Source organism: Stegodyphus dumicola, chromosome X1 (assembly GCF_044657685.1).
Source record: "Stegodyphus dumicola isolate Sdum_Otavi_A_Nest chromosome X1, ASM4465768v1".
Taxonomy (NCBI): domain Eukaryota; kingdom Metazoa; phylum Arthropoda; class Arachnida; order Araneae; family Eresidae; genus Stegodyphus; species Stegodyphus dumicola.
Window position 1 is genome coordinate 123,970,697 of NC_140780.1, and position 13,310 is coordinate 123,984,006.

At 32.1% G+C, this 13,310-nt stretch overlaps 1 protein-coding gene across 3 annotated transcripts in view; it reads left to right on the forward strand.

Moving 5' to 3' along the window:
• The window catches only part of LOC118180028 (homeobox protein dve-1-like), a 340,210-nt gene extending 327,872 nt beyond the window's left edge, over positions 1–12,338 (forward strand). For all 3 annotated transcript variants that reach the window (XM_085808547.1, XM_085808545.1, XM_085808546.1), the window contains one exon: positions 6,256–12,338. In XM_085808547.1, coding sequence (XP_085664673.1) covers positions 6,256–7,569 — 1,314 coding nt within the window. In that variant the 3' untranslated portion in view covers positions 7,570–12,338. The remainder of the gene's footprint in view (positions 1–6,255) is intronic.
• Positions 12,339–13,310: the final 972 nt, after the last annotated feature.

The following is a 13,310-nucleotide window of genomic DNA, read 5'->3' on the forward strand; positions in this document are numbered from 1 at the left end:
CCTCTTAATGATTCGCGTGCGAAGGCATTAGTTTTGCGCTGTGCATGCATGCATACCCGCTCCAAAATCGTGAAAAACTTTCTTTAATCTATTGAAATTCCTCCCTCGAGACAGTGGGCCCCGCTTTTTTCACGGAGTGTGCCCAGTGTTGTGAGAAATGAGCTCAGTGTTCAGCCCCTGTGAAATCTGGCGCGTGTTCCCTGCGCCCGGCCCGCCGATAAGCCATGGTCCGGGATCTGATTGTTGATGTTGGGATTACTGAGTGCCGCCGGTGCATCATGAACGAGGATTAAGTCCCCCTCTCTAGGAGTTTGAGAAAAAGAAGACTTCTTTGCCGAGACTTGACATGCATGAGTGGTCCCAGTGCACCTATTGGGAACTGTGCACTAATCACAAAGAATTAGACTGTTGTGAAGGAGTGATTGCTTGCTATGATTTGTCAGCAACTTGTGCAGCAGCTGACTAAGCCTTTCAAAGGCGCGTCTTTTTCTTCGCTTTCTTTACTGCTTCTTTCGGGGAGACGGGCGAAAAAACTGTGTACTTAAGTTCTTTCCCATAAATTACTGTCATAACTCATAAAGCCGTTGTCGCGAAGGAAGTCGAGAATTGTTCAGCACCGGAAAACTTTTCTTCTTTCCTGTAATGTTCTCGCCTAGTAATTGTTTGTAACGCAACTCTGCACTCGTCTTGGAGATGCGCTTCTTGTCCATAGATTTATTGAAAGTGTCCCGAAGTACACTTCTTCGAGATAAAATATTTTACACTCGTTCCGCTTCAAAGAACTCAACTCGTCCAAAGCTTATTTAGGTTCCTTTCCTTTCTGCGTTAAGCTTCTAGTTATTTTGAAGAAAAGACCGCTTTCACTCCAACTTTTTAACTGCATCAAGTCAATAAAACTTAAATATTCGTTTTTTATAGTAGGAATGGACTGCTTTCTAGTGAATCCAGTAGTATTATCATTTTAACACAGCAGAAAAGGATATGATTCTTTATTGCCATGATCAACATTTTATGTTCTATCTGCATTTAAACTACTTGTCTTTCATAATCACTTTTTTTCTGTAAATTCAGGGAGTTTATTCATTAGCCTTAAAACTTTTAAGTGTCAAAGTACAGTTTTAAGAATGCGTTTTTTGTATTTGATTTTCTACCTTCTTAATGACTTTAATGACTGTACTTTTTCTACCACCTTTCTGTATTCTTGTACTTAATGTGTCATTGAAAAAAGCATTTCTTCTTTATTTGCTTATCAAAATAAAGCTTAAATTATTTGATAAGTATTAAATTTATTCCAGTCAACACTTGAAGTCGTTGATTGAAGTATGGCTTCAAGTAACCCCCGAAAAAGTAGTTTTGAACTTTTAGTTACAGCCTGAATTTTTAAAAATATTTACTTATATTAAGTGACAGCTGTATACTTTATTTTGTTAAAAAAAAAAAAAAAGAAAAAAAAAAAAAAAGAAAAGAAAACTTTGATGATCCTGTGCTTAATTTAAAATATTTTGCTACTTGCATGCTGATACTGTATTGTGAATGCTAACTACCCCTTAAGACAGTGCTTGAATTCTGATTCTGTGTATCGCACTACTCTTTGAGCAAATAATTTGTTAAATGATTTATGCCTATGGTGGTTATATGGTGACTAAAAGTGCTTTTCTAGAATATATTCTATTTCACTAAGAGTGAAAGGAATTGCATTTAAAATAAAATCATTTTATGTAAAATTCAGAAAAAACTTATGTAAGATACCTAAGCTTTTTTTCTTTCTGTTTCATAGGATTTTAAATAAATAGTTATTTAAATAGTTTCGTCTTCATTGGATTATCTTACTAGCATTGCTTTTATATTTAAAACTCGAGTTATTGAAGATTAAAGTCTGACTAATCAACCTTAATAAGTCTTAATAATTCAAAAATAACTCTAGTTACTTACATGAAACCCTTATTTATACGCAAATTAAGGGCATCGTGTCAGCAACTGCTAACTTTCAAGTAAATAACCTGAATTAAAAATTGTTGAACATTTATGTAATCAGCTCATCTCCTTCCCCCAGTCGCATCCTTTCTACACAGTCCCCCTTTTTTTCTCCCTTCCATCCTCTGTGTGTGTATATATATATATATAATGTGTGTGTAAAATTAATAGGTATTACAATACACCTTATCACCGACAAGTTTTTCTAATACTTGCGCAATAGCTGCAAAGTAGGATAATAACAATTTATTTACTAAAGAAATATTGATTATATTATCTCCTAATATAAATTTGGTAGAAGTATCTAAAAAGAGTGAACCCATATGTAATATATCACTATTGTGTTCAGTGATAAAATATATTACAATAAGCATTAAAACTGAAATTTACTTAACAGCATTTAATTTTATTCTTATTTGGACTGGGATTTTTAAGTATATGATCGCAAAGTTAGAATAATTACTTGCAAAAAAAAAAAAAAAAAAAAAAAAAAACTCGTTATTTTGTTGTGAAAATGTGTATAAATGTAACAAGGTTTAATTTTAAAGGTTTTTCGAACTGAATGAACTTTTTCAAGATATATAATATGCGCAGTACATTTGATGTTTTCTATGTCCTTATTGTTTATGAACACATTTTGTCTTTACTTCTGTTGAGTTTCTCGAGAAATGCCGGAAACATGCCCCATTGTCGAGTTTCGAGCAGGGACAAATTAGTGAAAAAAGAAGCGAAGCCGGGAACTATTGGTTTGTTGCAATTCATCGAGCACAACATTAGCATTTAAACGAGTGCATTCCGGAACTGGGCAACGCTCATTTCGATGTGGACTTAAATTGAATAAAGTAGCACTCTCAAAGATTCCCACTAATAACGAGTGATTGAAAATAAGCGATGGTTTTTCATGTTACGCGTCGGAGCGTGCCAAAGGCTCTTCCTTCGCTCCTTAGACCGGAGCGGGAGGCGGGTCCGTTCTTTGACGGCGGCCACGGCTGCTTTAATTACATGTGCCGCACGCCTTCTAATATCATTACTGGTCTCGCGCAGACACCGAGAATTAATTCCATAAACATGGCCTCATCTTTTTGTGTGGTGGTGCCTCACTTACCGCTCTAATGTAATCTTCATTACCAGGGATTAGTTCGGTGCGCAAGTTCCCTTTCATCCTCGGCGAGGCGGCACGTTTCATCTTTGCTGTGCTACCGCCAAACTCGCTTTCAAATTTAAAGCAGTTCGCCCGTAATCCCAGTTCAAGATCTGTGCTTTTCGGCGTCCCAGATGGGACGGGATAATGGGATGTGCGAGAGCAGGACGTCGGCAAAAATGCTCGCCCCTTCGTTCCCCCGCTCTTTCTGTGTAGCGTTTATCCATTTTGGAGGAGCGCGCGTCTTTTAACGAGATGTCCCTTCCAGGCGCGCGCAACAGGTAATCGCGTTCGCCACCTTCCTATCGCTCACTGGATTAAGTAACGCTTCGTTTTCCCTGTTCGGGGATTACGATCAAATATCGTAATTAATATGTACTAAAAACAACCATTCTTACGTTAGGCATATTGATGAGGAACCTGTTTGTTTGCTAAATGCGGTTAACTCTGCAAAACGAGGATCCCGCCGAGAATGCCTAATTCATCCTTGCCAACCAATACACCCCCCCCACCGCAAAATGTGATTACAAAAGTATTCTCTTCTCGCAAAAGGGATTCAAGTGATAAGAGTGTCGTCGTTTCTTGTTACCTGACTCCTCCTAACCTAACATGCTAGTCAGGGCTTTCTTTTCCTCTTTCATTTTCGTTGCTTACAAGAAGAGAATAATTTTTTTTTTTTTTTTTTTTTTTTTTTTTTTTGGCAGGAATTGTGCAGCTGAATTTAACTGTCTGTCGCTCGATATAATGAATCCTATCGGATTTTTTTGGAGGGTCAGCTAATTTAAGCTTATACAAAGGTCATCTGGTTTCTGTGATCAATTGTAATACATATTAAAAAAATAAGTGAATTGTGTCGATATCCTTCCGTAGAATTACGAACTGTAATTTCGAATCTGACTCTTTTATTGCTGATATTTTTTGTCATAAGTGATCGCAAAAGCAAAATTTGTCCTATGTGGGCAAAATATTAACGTTTGATCAAAACCGTCGTAACTATTTAATGAAAGCAAAATGTATGATATGGTGGTTTTAGGGAAATAAATACTTAATTTTTGTTTGATGAAGTAATAAATGTGTGAATGAATTCTCAGTTACCAGTCTCTCTCTTTTTCAATTTGATCTTAGCCCACCAACGGCTGAGCGGTAAAGTCGCTGAACACTGGTAGTTCGGTCCAGGCTCGAATCCCGGCAAACAAGCTAGGTCCATGGGGGGTTTCGAGGTTTTCCCCATGAGTAACATGTATGCGAGCCAGTTTCCCTTAAAAAGTCCTACACGAAGGCATCCCTTCTTTTAGACAAATAGCCCTCGAGTGCTTTGTCATAATTAAACAAAAACCAAAACCAATTCGATCTTTTATATACCTACGTTTGGGCAATCGACCAAAGGAAACGTATTATACTGGGGTAATTATTTCTAATCTTCATTCTACAAAAAAATATAAAAATTTTTTCTTTATATAAGCTATTTGTCCTTTTGCATATCACTGCACTCGTTGAAATATTTGCTTTATATTTTGCTTAAAATAATTATAATCTTATTACCCTAAACACAGCATATATGCTTGTTTATAGGACAAAAAGATTGCCAGCAGTTCGCGAAAGAAGCGGGTTTCACTACTTTCGCCTTTCTGGCTGATCTACATTTGTGAAGAATTGTTAAATTATTAGAAAATCATTTATATATGAATTGTTAAGGATTTATATAAGTCTGATGATCATTTCCTTTTATTTGTTTTATTCTAAAAACGTGTGGCCGATAATAATACCTTTTAAAATATTGCCTGAATATGCTATAAAGGATTGATGGCGTATTCCTTGTAACTTTTAATACTGGAAATAAAGATTTGTTAAAAAATACAAAAGTAATTTATGTAGATTATCCATTCCTGTTTTAGATCGGAAGTAGGTTAAGTAAATATTTTACACATTTGCGTATTTTGATTTCCATTATCTAGATGAGACAATGGAATTCATAGATCCGCCACGTGGTAGCATATAAAATTTCTCATTAAATTCGCCAGTCGAAAATATTACACTAATTGCTACGAAAGAATTTGCTGTTCTTTCAGCAAATAAAATGTTTTCTTAGAACTAGAACGTAGGTTTTTTTTTTTTTTTTTTTTTTTTCTGAATTTAAACTTAAAAGGTTTTTAATCCATGAAATCCTTCTTTTCACATGCATGAATTCATAGGCATATTCTTCTGTCGATAAATAGTATATTTTGGATTAGTAATTGTTGTAGAAATAATGAAAATAAGCGATGCGTCTCATGCTATTTTCAGACTATGGACCACAGCACTGCCAAAAGCTGAAAGTCTTTGAAACGAAATCTAGTCTCTTTTTAACTTGCAAGTAATGTAATTTGATCGCTGAGAAATGTAAAAAACGCACTGTAAAACACTTTCAAGTACATTACACCGGTAAATAGCACACTTCATCTATACAAAAGTTGTGTGAAACAAAAAGTGACATTTTAATTTTTAAAACATGAAGAAATGGGTCGGAAGGAGGACTTGAGTATCGAATGAATGGCTTTTGATTATATAAAGGCAGTCTTCAAAAGAGGGAATCGTTGGAAAGCGGCGAACATTCATATAACACTGTAGCTAATAGAAATAGCATTGAGTAATCAGTCTAGACTTCTGCTCTTTTATTAGACTTACATTTCTGCTCTTTTATTAGATTTTCGGATTTGTGCCATTTTTATGAAGCTTATTTTACAAGTCAAGAAAAAAAAAATATGTAGCATAATTATGAGCATCTGTCATAACTATGTTACTTAATGATCACGAGTAGTGTATTCGGAACTAATAATTTATGTATATATAATAATTTTAAAATTGTTTGTAATAATATTTATAGAAGAGCCATAACTCTTTAGTTACTATATTTAGTTAGAAATCGAATAGATCAGGCTTTTCATTTCGTTTTGTGTGCGTGCTTCACTTAACTAACATATTTAATTTACGCTCTTTTTCTCAACACACGCTATATTAAATCTTTATTCGAAACATTTTGTGCTTAAATGTCCAGCCTTTTAAATTCTTGTTACATTTATCAAAATGAGTGTATATTTTTTTATTTGCTTTATTTTTTAAAATATTATTTATAGAATTTCCTTTTCCTTTTTTTTTTTCAGAGTGTACTCGCGGCTCTAACTAAAGGACGACTCGAATGTGACATACCTGATGAAACTAGAAAAAAGTTCGACCAGTGGTACCTTCAGCAAGTTTTTCAGCATTGCAGACAAGTTGCGTTATTGCAGCAACAGCATCAGCAGCAACAACAGCAGCAGCAACAACAACAACATATTCATCATCATCATCCCCATCACCCAGCAATTGTTCAGTCAGGGGAATCAATACCTGTTGCAGGTAGTCCTCCTCATACTCCGCAGGATTTAGTAGCACGGGTAGCAATAGCTGGACCTCAATCTCAAGGTCGAACTCGAATTAGAACATCATTTGACCCTGAACTTGAGTTACCCAAATTGCACCGTTGGTTTGCTGAAAACCAACACCCTTCTCGTCTACAAATACAACAGTATGTGAGAGAACTGAACTCTCTTGAATCTCGTCGGGGTAGAAAACCTTTAGATGTAAACAATGTTGTGTATTGGTTTAAGAATGCTAGAGCTGCCCATAAGCGAGCTGAACAAAAGTGCTGCTCGGAAAGCAATGGAGTTCGCAGTCCTGGTGCTGATACAGGCGTTGAAAGTAGGTCTTTAGTCTCTGAATCAGTCAGCTGTCGACCGCCCAATGAAAATGAAGGAGAAAGATTCAGTGGTGGAGAGAGTCCTTCTGAATCACAAGCAAATAGCTCTGATGATTCAGATAATGTGCATACACTTGATCTTTCCATACGCCGTTGTCATAACTACAGTCTTATTAGTGAAACAGAGCATAACGAACCTCAAATTGAACTAAGAATCAAAGAAGAGCCAAGGGACTCTAGCAGTGAGCATTCCATCGAATCAAGTGACAGTGGTGATGAAGAGGTTGACATCATGGAAGATATGAGTGTAACAACTGATGAACCTGAGAATAGAGAGGACTACAATGACACGATGCAGCAGAATGGTGGTATGCCTACACACGACAGTATAGTGTCTTCAGAAGGAGATTTAAGTCGGCAAGCTAGTACATATCCTGGTCGTGTGTTAGGTCGCTTGGAGGAGCGGAGAAAACGAAATAGAACTTTTATTGACCCTGTATCTGAAGTTCCAAGGTTGGAACAGTGGTTCTCTGCTAATACTCATCCTTCTCATAGCCAAATAGTGCGCTTTACCCAAGAGCTCAACAGCATGCAGTACAGGCAAAAATTTCCAAAACTTGAACCTAAGAACATTCAATTTTGGTTTAAGAATAGGCGGGCCAAATGTAAACGACTTAACCTAGCTGCTAATTTGCAGAATATTAGTTGTTCAGACAAAATGATATTGCCAGCAAATTAAATGAGCTGGAATCGTTCTTATTTATATCTGGTGCTCTCATAATGTTATAACCTTAATCATATTCTAGCCAAACGTGACAATGGCTGGAACAGTCACTTTGTGTAGTAATTCATAATATGTGGGTTAATATAAATATTTGCCAAAAGAATGTAAGCAAAAATTCCCTCAGAATTATGAGGAAAGGGGATAATGTGTGCAATTCATGATGTATTGTACATATAATATTTCCTGTTGATTTTACTAGTGTGATAGTTTTTTTTTTTTTTTTTTCCCTGTATCATTTGCCAATATTCTATTACAGGTTCTGCCACACAAAATTGGAAAGAAAAAAAAAAAAAAAAAAAAAAAAAAAAACTCTTAAAAAAAGAAACACATTTTCACTACTGTGGCTAGCTTTGGGATTTTTTTTTATATGCCCAGATGCTTCCATAAGTGTTGACAGAATCATCATAAAAATTTTTGGAATTAAATATCTACTCTTGGAAACATATTATGCATATAATTTAATTTTCAAATTTTCATTCTTAATTTTCACTCCTGGTTAAGTTTACTTTATTAAAACATTTAATTAAAGGGCTCTACAAATTCATCAAAATTTTGCAGTTTTTTTTTTTTTTTTTTTTAGTTTCATGTTCTTTTGCTGTAAAAAAAATGTCTGCAAATAAAATTATTACATTGGTAATTTTATTTAAAAAGAAACCTAATATTTTTAAATAATTTATATTAATGTTATCAAATATATACTTTAGTTTTCTGTTATTATTTTAGACTGAGCAAGGCCTTTGTTAAGGAAACTTCAAAATACCTGTTGAAGAAATTTGTGTTGCTTGTTGTTTGTAATATATGGTAGGATTTTAACTATGTTTTCAGTGGTGCAAAAGTTTTTAAGACAAAAAAGCTTAAGGATCCATCCAATTCACAATTGTTATTACCTTTTAATTTATATCAGTGTAAACCTTAGTTTAGGAATGGCTGAGCTATATCACAGGTAGTTTTTTATTTACATGCCAGCAAGAAGTGAAAATTGCATGCTTTTGCTCTAATCAGGAATAGTATTATATAATGTGCATCTGAGCAAAGAAATATTTGAGTTACTGGATTCCAAACGTTATTTGTTCTTAATTAAAGACTATAGGAAATATTTATATATGTATTTGTAATGCCTTGAAAATAGGGAATGAAAAGAAGCTTACTGATGTTTTTATTATAAACTGTACATCATTAAACTAGCAAACTGCATATCTACTCAGCAAGGATTATCTACCATAATGCAACAATGAAAATTCTTAGAAATAAATTTGAAATTTATTCTTATATTTCTTGAAATCTTTTTTTATCATTCGGAACAGAATTATTTCACTTAACATGCATAAGCAATATATATATATATAGAGAGAGAGAGAGAAGCACTTTGTATTAATAGAATATGAATTACGTAAAAATATTGTAGCACATATTTGCCATCCCTAAACTAAGGATTGTGTAAAAACTGTAGTGATATTAAATTTATTTGCGATTTGAACATTGTGTACAGTCTTTTTAAATATTGATAAATGTTTTATATGTTTTTCTTGAAAACTTGTTATTAATATCAGAAGGGATTTTTTTGCATATTATAAATTTCAGTTGAACTCTGTTAAAATGGAGGTTCTACTTTCGAATAAAGGCTTAATTTAGGAAAGCTCTGTATTGCCATCTCGGTCAAAATGAAAAATTTTAATCAACTTGTATGGGCCTATCATATGTAAACAGAAGGTAAGGTTTGCAGAGGTTTTTGTAGTTAATTGGTAATGAACTTAGCAACTTGTTCAAGCATAACAAACTGAGATACTTAGCAACTTTGCTAGGTCATTTAGGGAAGCATTTATGGACAGCAGGGCTAAAAGTCCCATATTTAAGGCCAAACTAAGGATTTTTCATACCTATTAATCTTTTAAAAGTTATATTTAATTAGTTTGGTGAATTCTTATGTTTTGCCTTGTGGTGGCTTTAGGTATAGGTATACTGGCATTTGTATCTTTTACCAAAATTAAATTATTTATGAATTGATTTTATTGTATAATTTACTGAGTTGGCAATCAGAAATATAAGATTGTATCTGCTTTGATCATTTCAAGAATGTTATGCCAGAAAAATAATTATATAAACTTTTTAGCCTTCTGATGTTAAAAACTAGATTTTTCAAGAACAGATTAAAACTTTGTAATCAAAATAAAATTCTCTTATAATGCATTTTTTGACACCCTTGGTATTTTATTAAATATTGTGACATAATTTAATTTAAGAACTGTCGAATCTGTAAGTTGTTTTATTACTTTGAGTTTTTAGTGCTCCTTATTTTCATCTTATTTTCATCTTAAAAGGCAGCAATAAAAAGAAAGAATAAATTATTGAAGTTTTAAATAGGAAAAATATATTTGTTACGTCGTGAACTCTGTTAAAGATTCTTTCCACTGGCGGACACTTAATCGACTTAGGCTTGGCCACTACGGCCGGAAGTGGTGGCCATTTTATTGTGGAAGCACCTAATAGGTGGGCCACCGTTACCTCCAATGAAAGAACGGACAATTAAGAGCCGTGCCTTCTCCGGGATTCAAACACGGGCCATTCTGTATCGCAGTAAGTTCCCCTATCCATTATACCGTCTGGGTGGTTGCTCTATTAAAATGGAGATTGAAAACTTTTGGGAAAGGGGGGAAAAAGCATTTTTTTACTCTAAACATTCAGATATTATATGATACTTCTTGAGCATTTATTGTAAGAAGTATCGCATTCTAAGAAATGTATGTGCCTAGCCTAGGTCATCAAATATTTTCAAAATATTGATTACTTAAGGACCTTATAAAACCGTTCTTAGTAAACCGGAAAAATGTTTTTATAGAAAATGTAAGTATAGCTGATAAATTTATCTTGTAAGTAGAATAAAGAAAACACAATATTTTGGTATGTTTATCTATTTATCAGTAAGAAAATCATTCAGAAATTGAACAGATGGCAGTGTTTGTTTTTAATTTCATAAATTTTGCTTCCTTTTAAGTTTTAAAAATTTGATTGTGTTGTTTAAAAATAACAGTTTTAAAGAACGGGTAAAATATTAGCATACTTAAGCTGTATATTTAATATTTAGCAATATTCTCCTCCCAAAATACTCATGCCATTTTTTGTTGAAAAGCATCATTTTATTGAAATTAATGCCAATTTCACTTTTGCTAGTAATTAAAGCTTAAGTGCGTATTTATTGTATCTATGAAGCTGCACATGGTTAGACACAAAATTCAGTTACTAATATAAATAAAATTATTTAAATCATATTGTTTCCTTTTATTGCTAAATTTTATAAATTGTGATTATTTTAAAATTTTATTCAATAAATAATTTTGTAATTGATTTGTACATATTTATAAGTAGTTTTATTCCTATGGTTATTTATTACTTTAAAATGACAAAATTTATATAATTTATTTATTAGACGACTGATGGTAAATCATTATTTTCGATAAGAAATAACTTTTAAAATAAGACATGTTATAGATATATGTATGTGTGTATATACACGAATACACATATATATGTGTGATGTAATATTAATTTATTGTCCTCTAGTTTAGCTTTTGCTATGTTATAAGAAATCTCTTGCAAATTATTATGACTCTAAGTTACGTTTTGTTATAAATAGATATTTTAGTGAAGAATACTCTATCCAGTTTCCATGATTTTTTTTTTTTTTTTTTTTTTTTTTTTTTTTTTTGTGTGTGTGTGTGTGTGTGTGTGTGTGTGATTAAGCATTTTGTGTTCAAGCTATTCAGATGAAACATTTATAAAACATTCTCAAGGGCGATAATTGTTTATTGTGTTATCGACTGTGTTATTGAATTAATAATTCATTAATTACAAATCTCGCATTAATAATTCATTATTAATATCAGAAAATTTATGGCCAGATTTTTTTCTTTCTAACATAATGTGGAAATAAATTTTAAATACTCTAAATCACCAATTTAAGTATTAGTCTGCAATTATGGTATTTTTTTAAATAAATAACCCTCACTGAATGAAGCAATAAAATTAGTCATTAAGAAATGTTGAAATTAAAAGCTATACTAACTAAAGAAACTTACTTTGAAAATTTTATTGTAATATTTTATGATTACTAAGTGTAACTAATCCACATATTTACGTATCTGTGCATTTGCATTAAAAGATATTTCTGAATTAAGGGTTTTATTTATATTTCCATGGTATTAGAACTCATAGTTGGTATTTGTAAAAAACGTTAAATATCAGTTAAATGTTATTAACTTTAAAATATAATTTTTGTAGAATGTACTCAAAAAATATCTTAAATTACATTTCACATTGCATTAATATAAAGAAGTCAAAAGTCTGCAATCAAAAATGCCAACAAGGAGGGGGTCAACAAAATAGGACAGTAGTTTCAACAGCATACTGAAGTCATTTAAAATAATCTACTGAAATGAATTACATTATTTTAGAGTGTTTTTATTTTTAGATGTATTCACAAATAAACTACATGTCACAAATCATAATTATGGTAATTGTATAAATTCTTCTGCTTATAATCTAGTTTGAGCGGTTTTGCATGCAATATTCTTCAAATGGGAAATCAGGATATTCTTTATAGCAATTTTATGTCTGTCTGATGAGTAACTCAAAATGCAGTAAGACTGTGTCCAACTTTGTGTTGGAATTTTATACAATTCTGAAATTTGTAGCTAAATTTGCAAAATTAAAGTATTTTATAGTCTTTAGTTTTGTGTATTAATATTTATTTTTATTTGAAAGTCACTAAGAGGCAGACTAAATTAACCATAAAGCAACATTAAATATTTATAAGAGGTCATTTGTTAAAATAAGCAGTAGATATGTATTTAAATTAGAGTTTACTTCCTTCTGTTCAGTTGTTTTATTTACTGTTTTCCTCCTTTGAATGGTTTATATCATGAATAACTACTACCACCTAAATGCAGCCTAACTAAAACTAAAAATATAAGAGGATTTTCAAGCAATACTATACAAAGCAGAATTAAAAATATTGTCCAATTTGCAGAAACTTCGTTGTTTAGAAAGCTGTGCTTTTTCATTTTCTGATATCTTCTTTGTAAGAAAAAGGGAAAGCAAATCTCTCGATTTGACTACAAAAAAGTAAAATAAGGTTATCTTTTGAGCCAATGTGCGTAAAAATCTAATTTGACACATTGGCTGTGCTTGTTATTAAGCTTCAAAAGTTGCATAAAATTCGGACATAAAAATTTTACTCACATTTATTCTGCATAGTTTGCATTGGGTGTGTACATCTTAAAAAATTAATATTTTCAAAGTTAAATAAAATATTTTTTCTTTATGACTATTATTAGTTCTGAAGTTTGTCTTAGTGTAAAACGCTCTTTGAAACCTTTTAGTTGCATTAATTAATTAAGGTTTGATTTAATTTAAGCTTTTATTGTGTATTCTTATTTTTATTTACGTTTTATGGTTTAAGTTGTTGAAAGTTTCAAGATAAGTTCTATTTTATGTTTTTTTAATCATAGCTCAATAAAAATTTCCTTTCGTTTTTTAACGTTAACTTTGAGCTTTACCAGTATCTGATATTTAATTCAATATATTTAAAATCATAATTGTGGTGTGTTAATTGAAAATAATAGAGCCACCGTAAAGTAAGTTCATATAGCCTTTATTATATCCGGCTGTTCGTTTACTGTGTTTATTACTGTTTCCTTTCT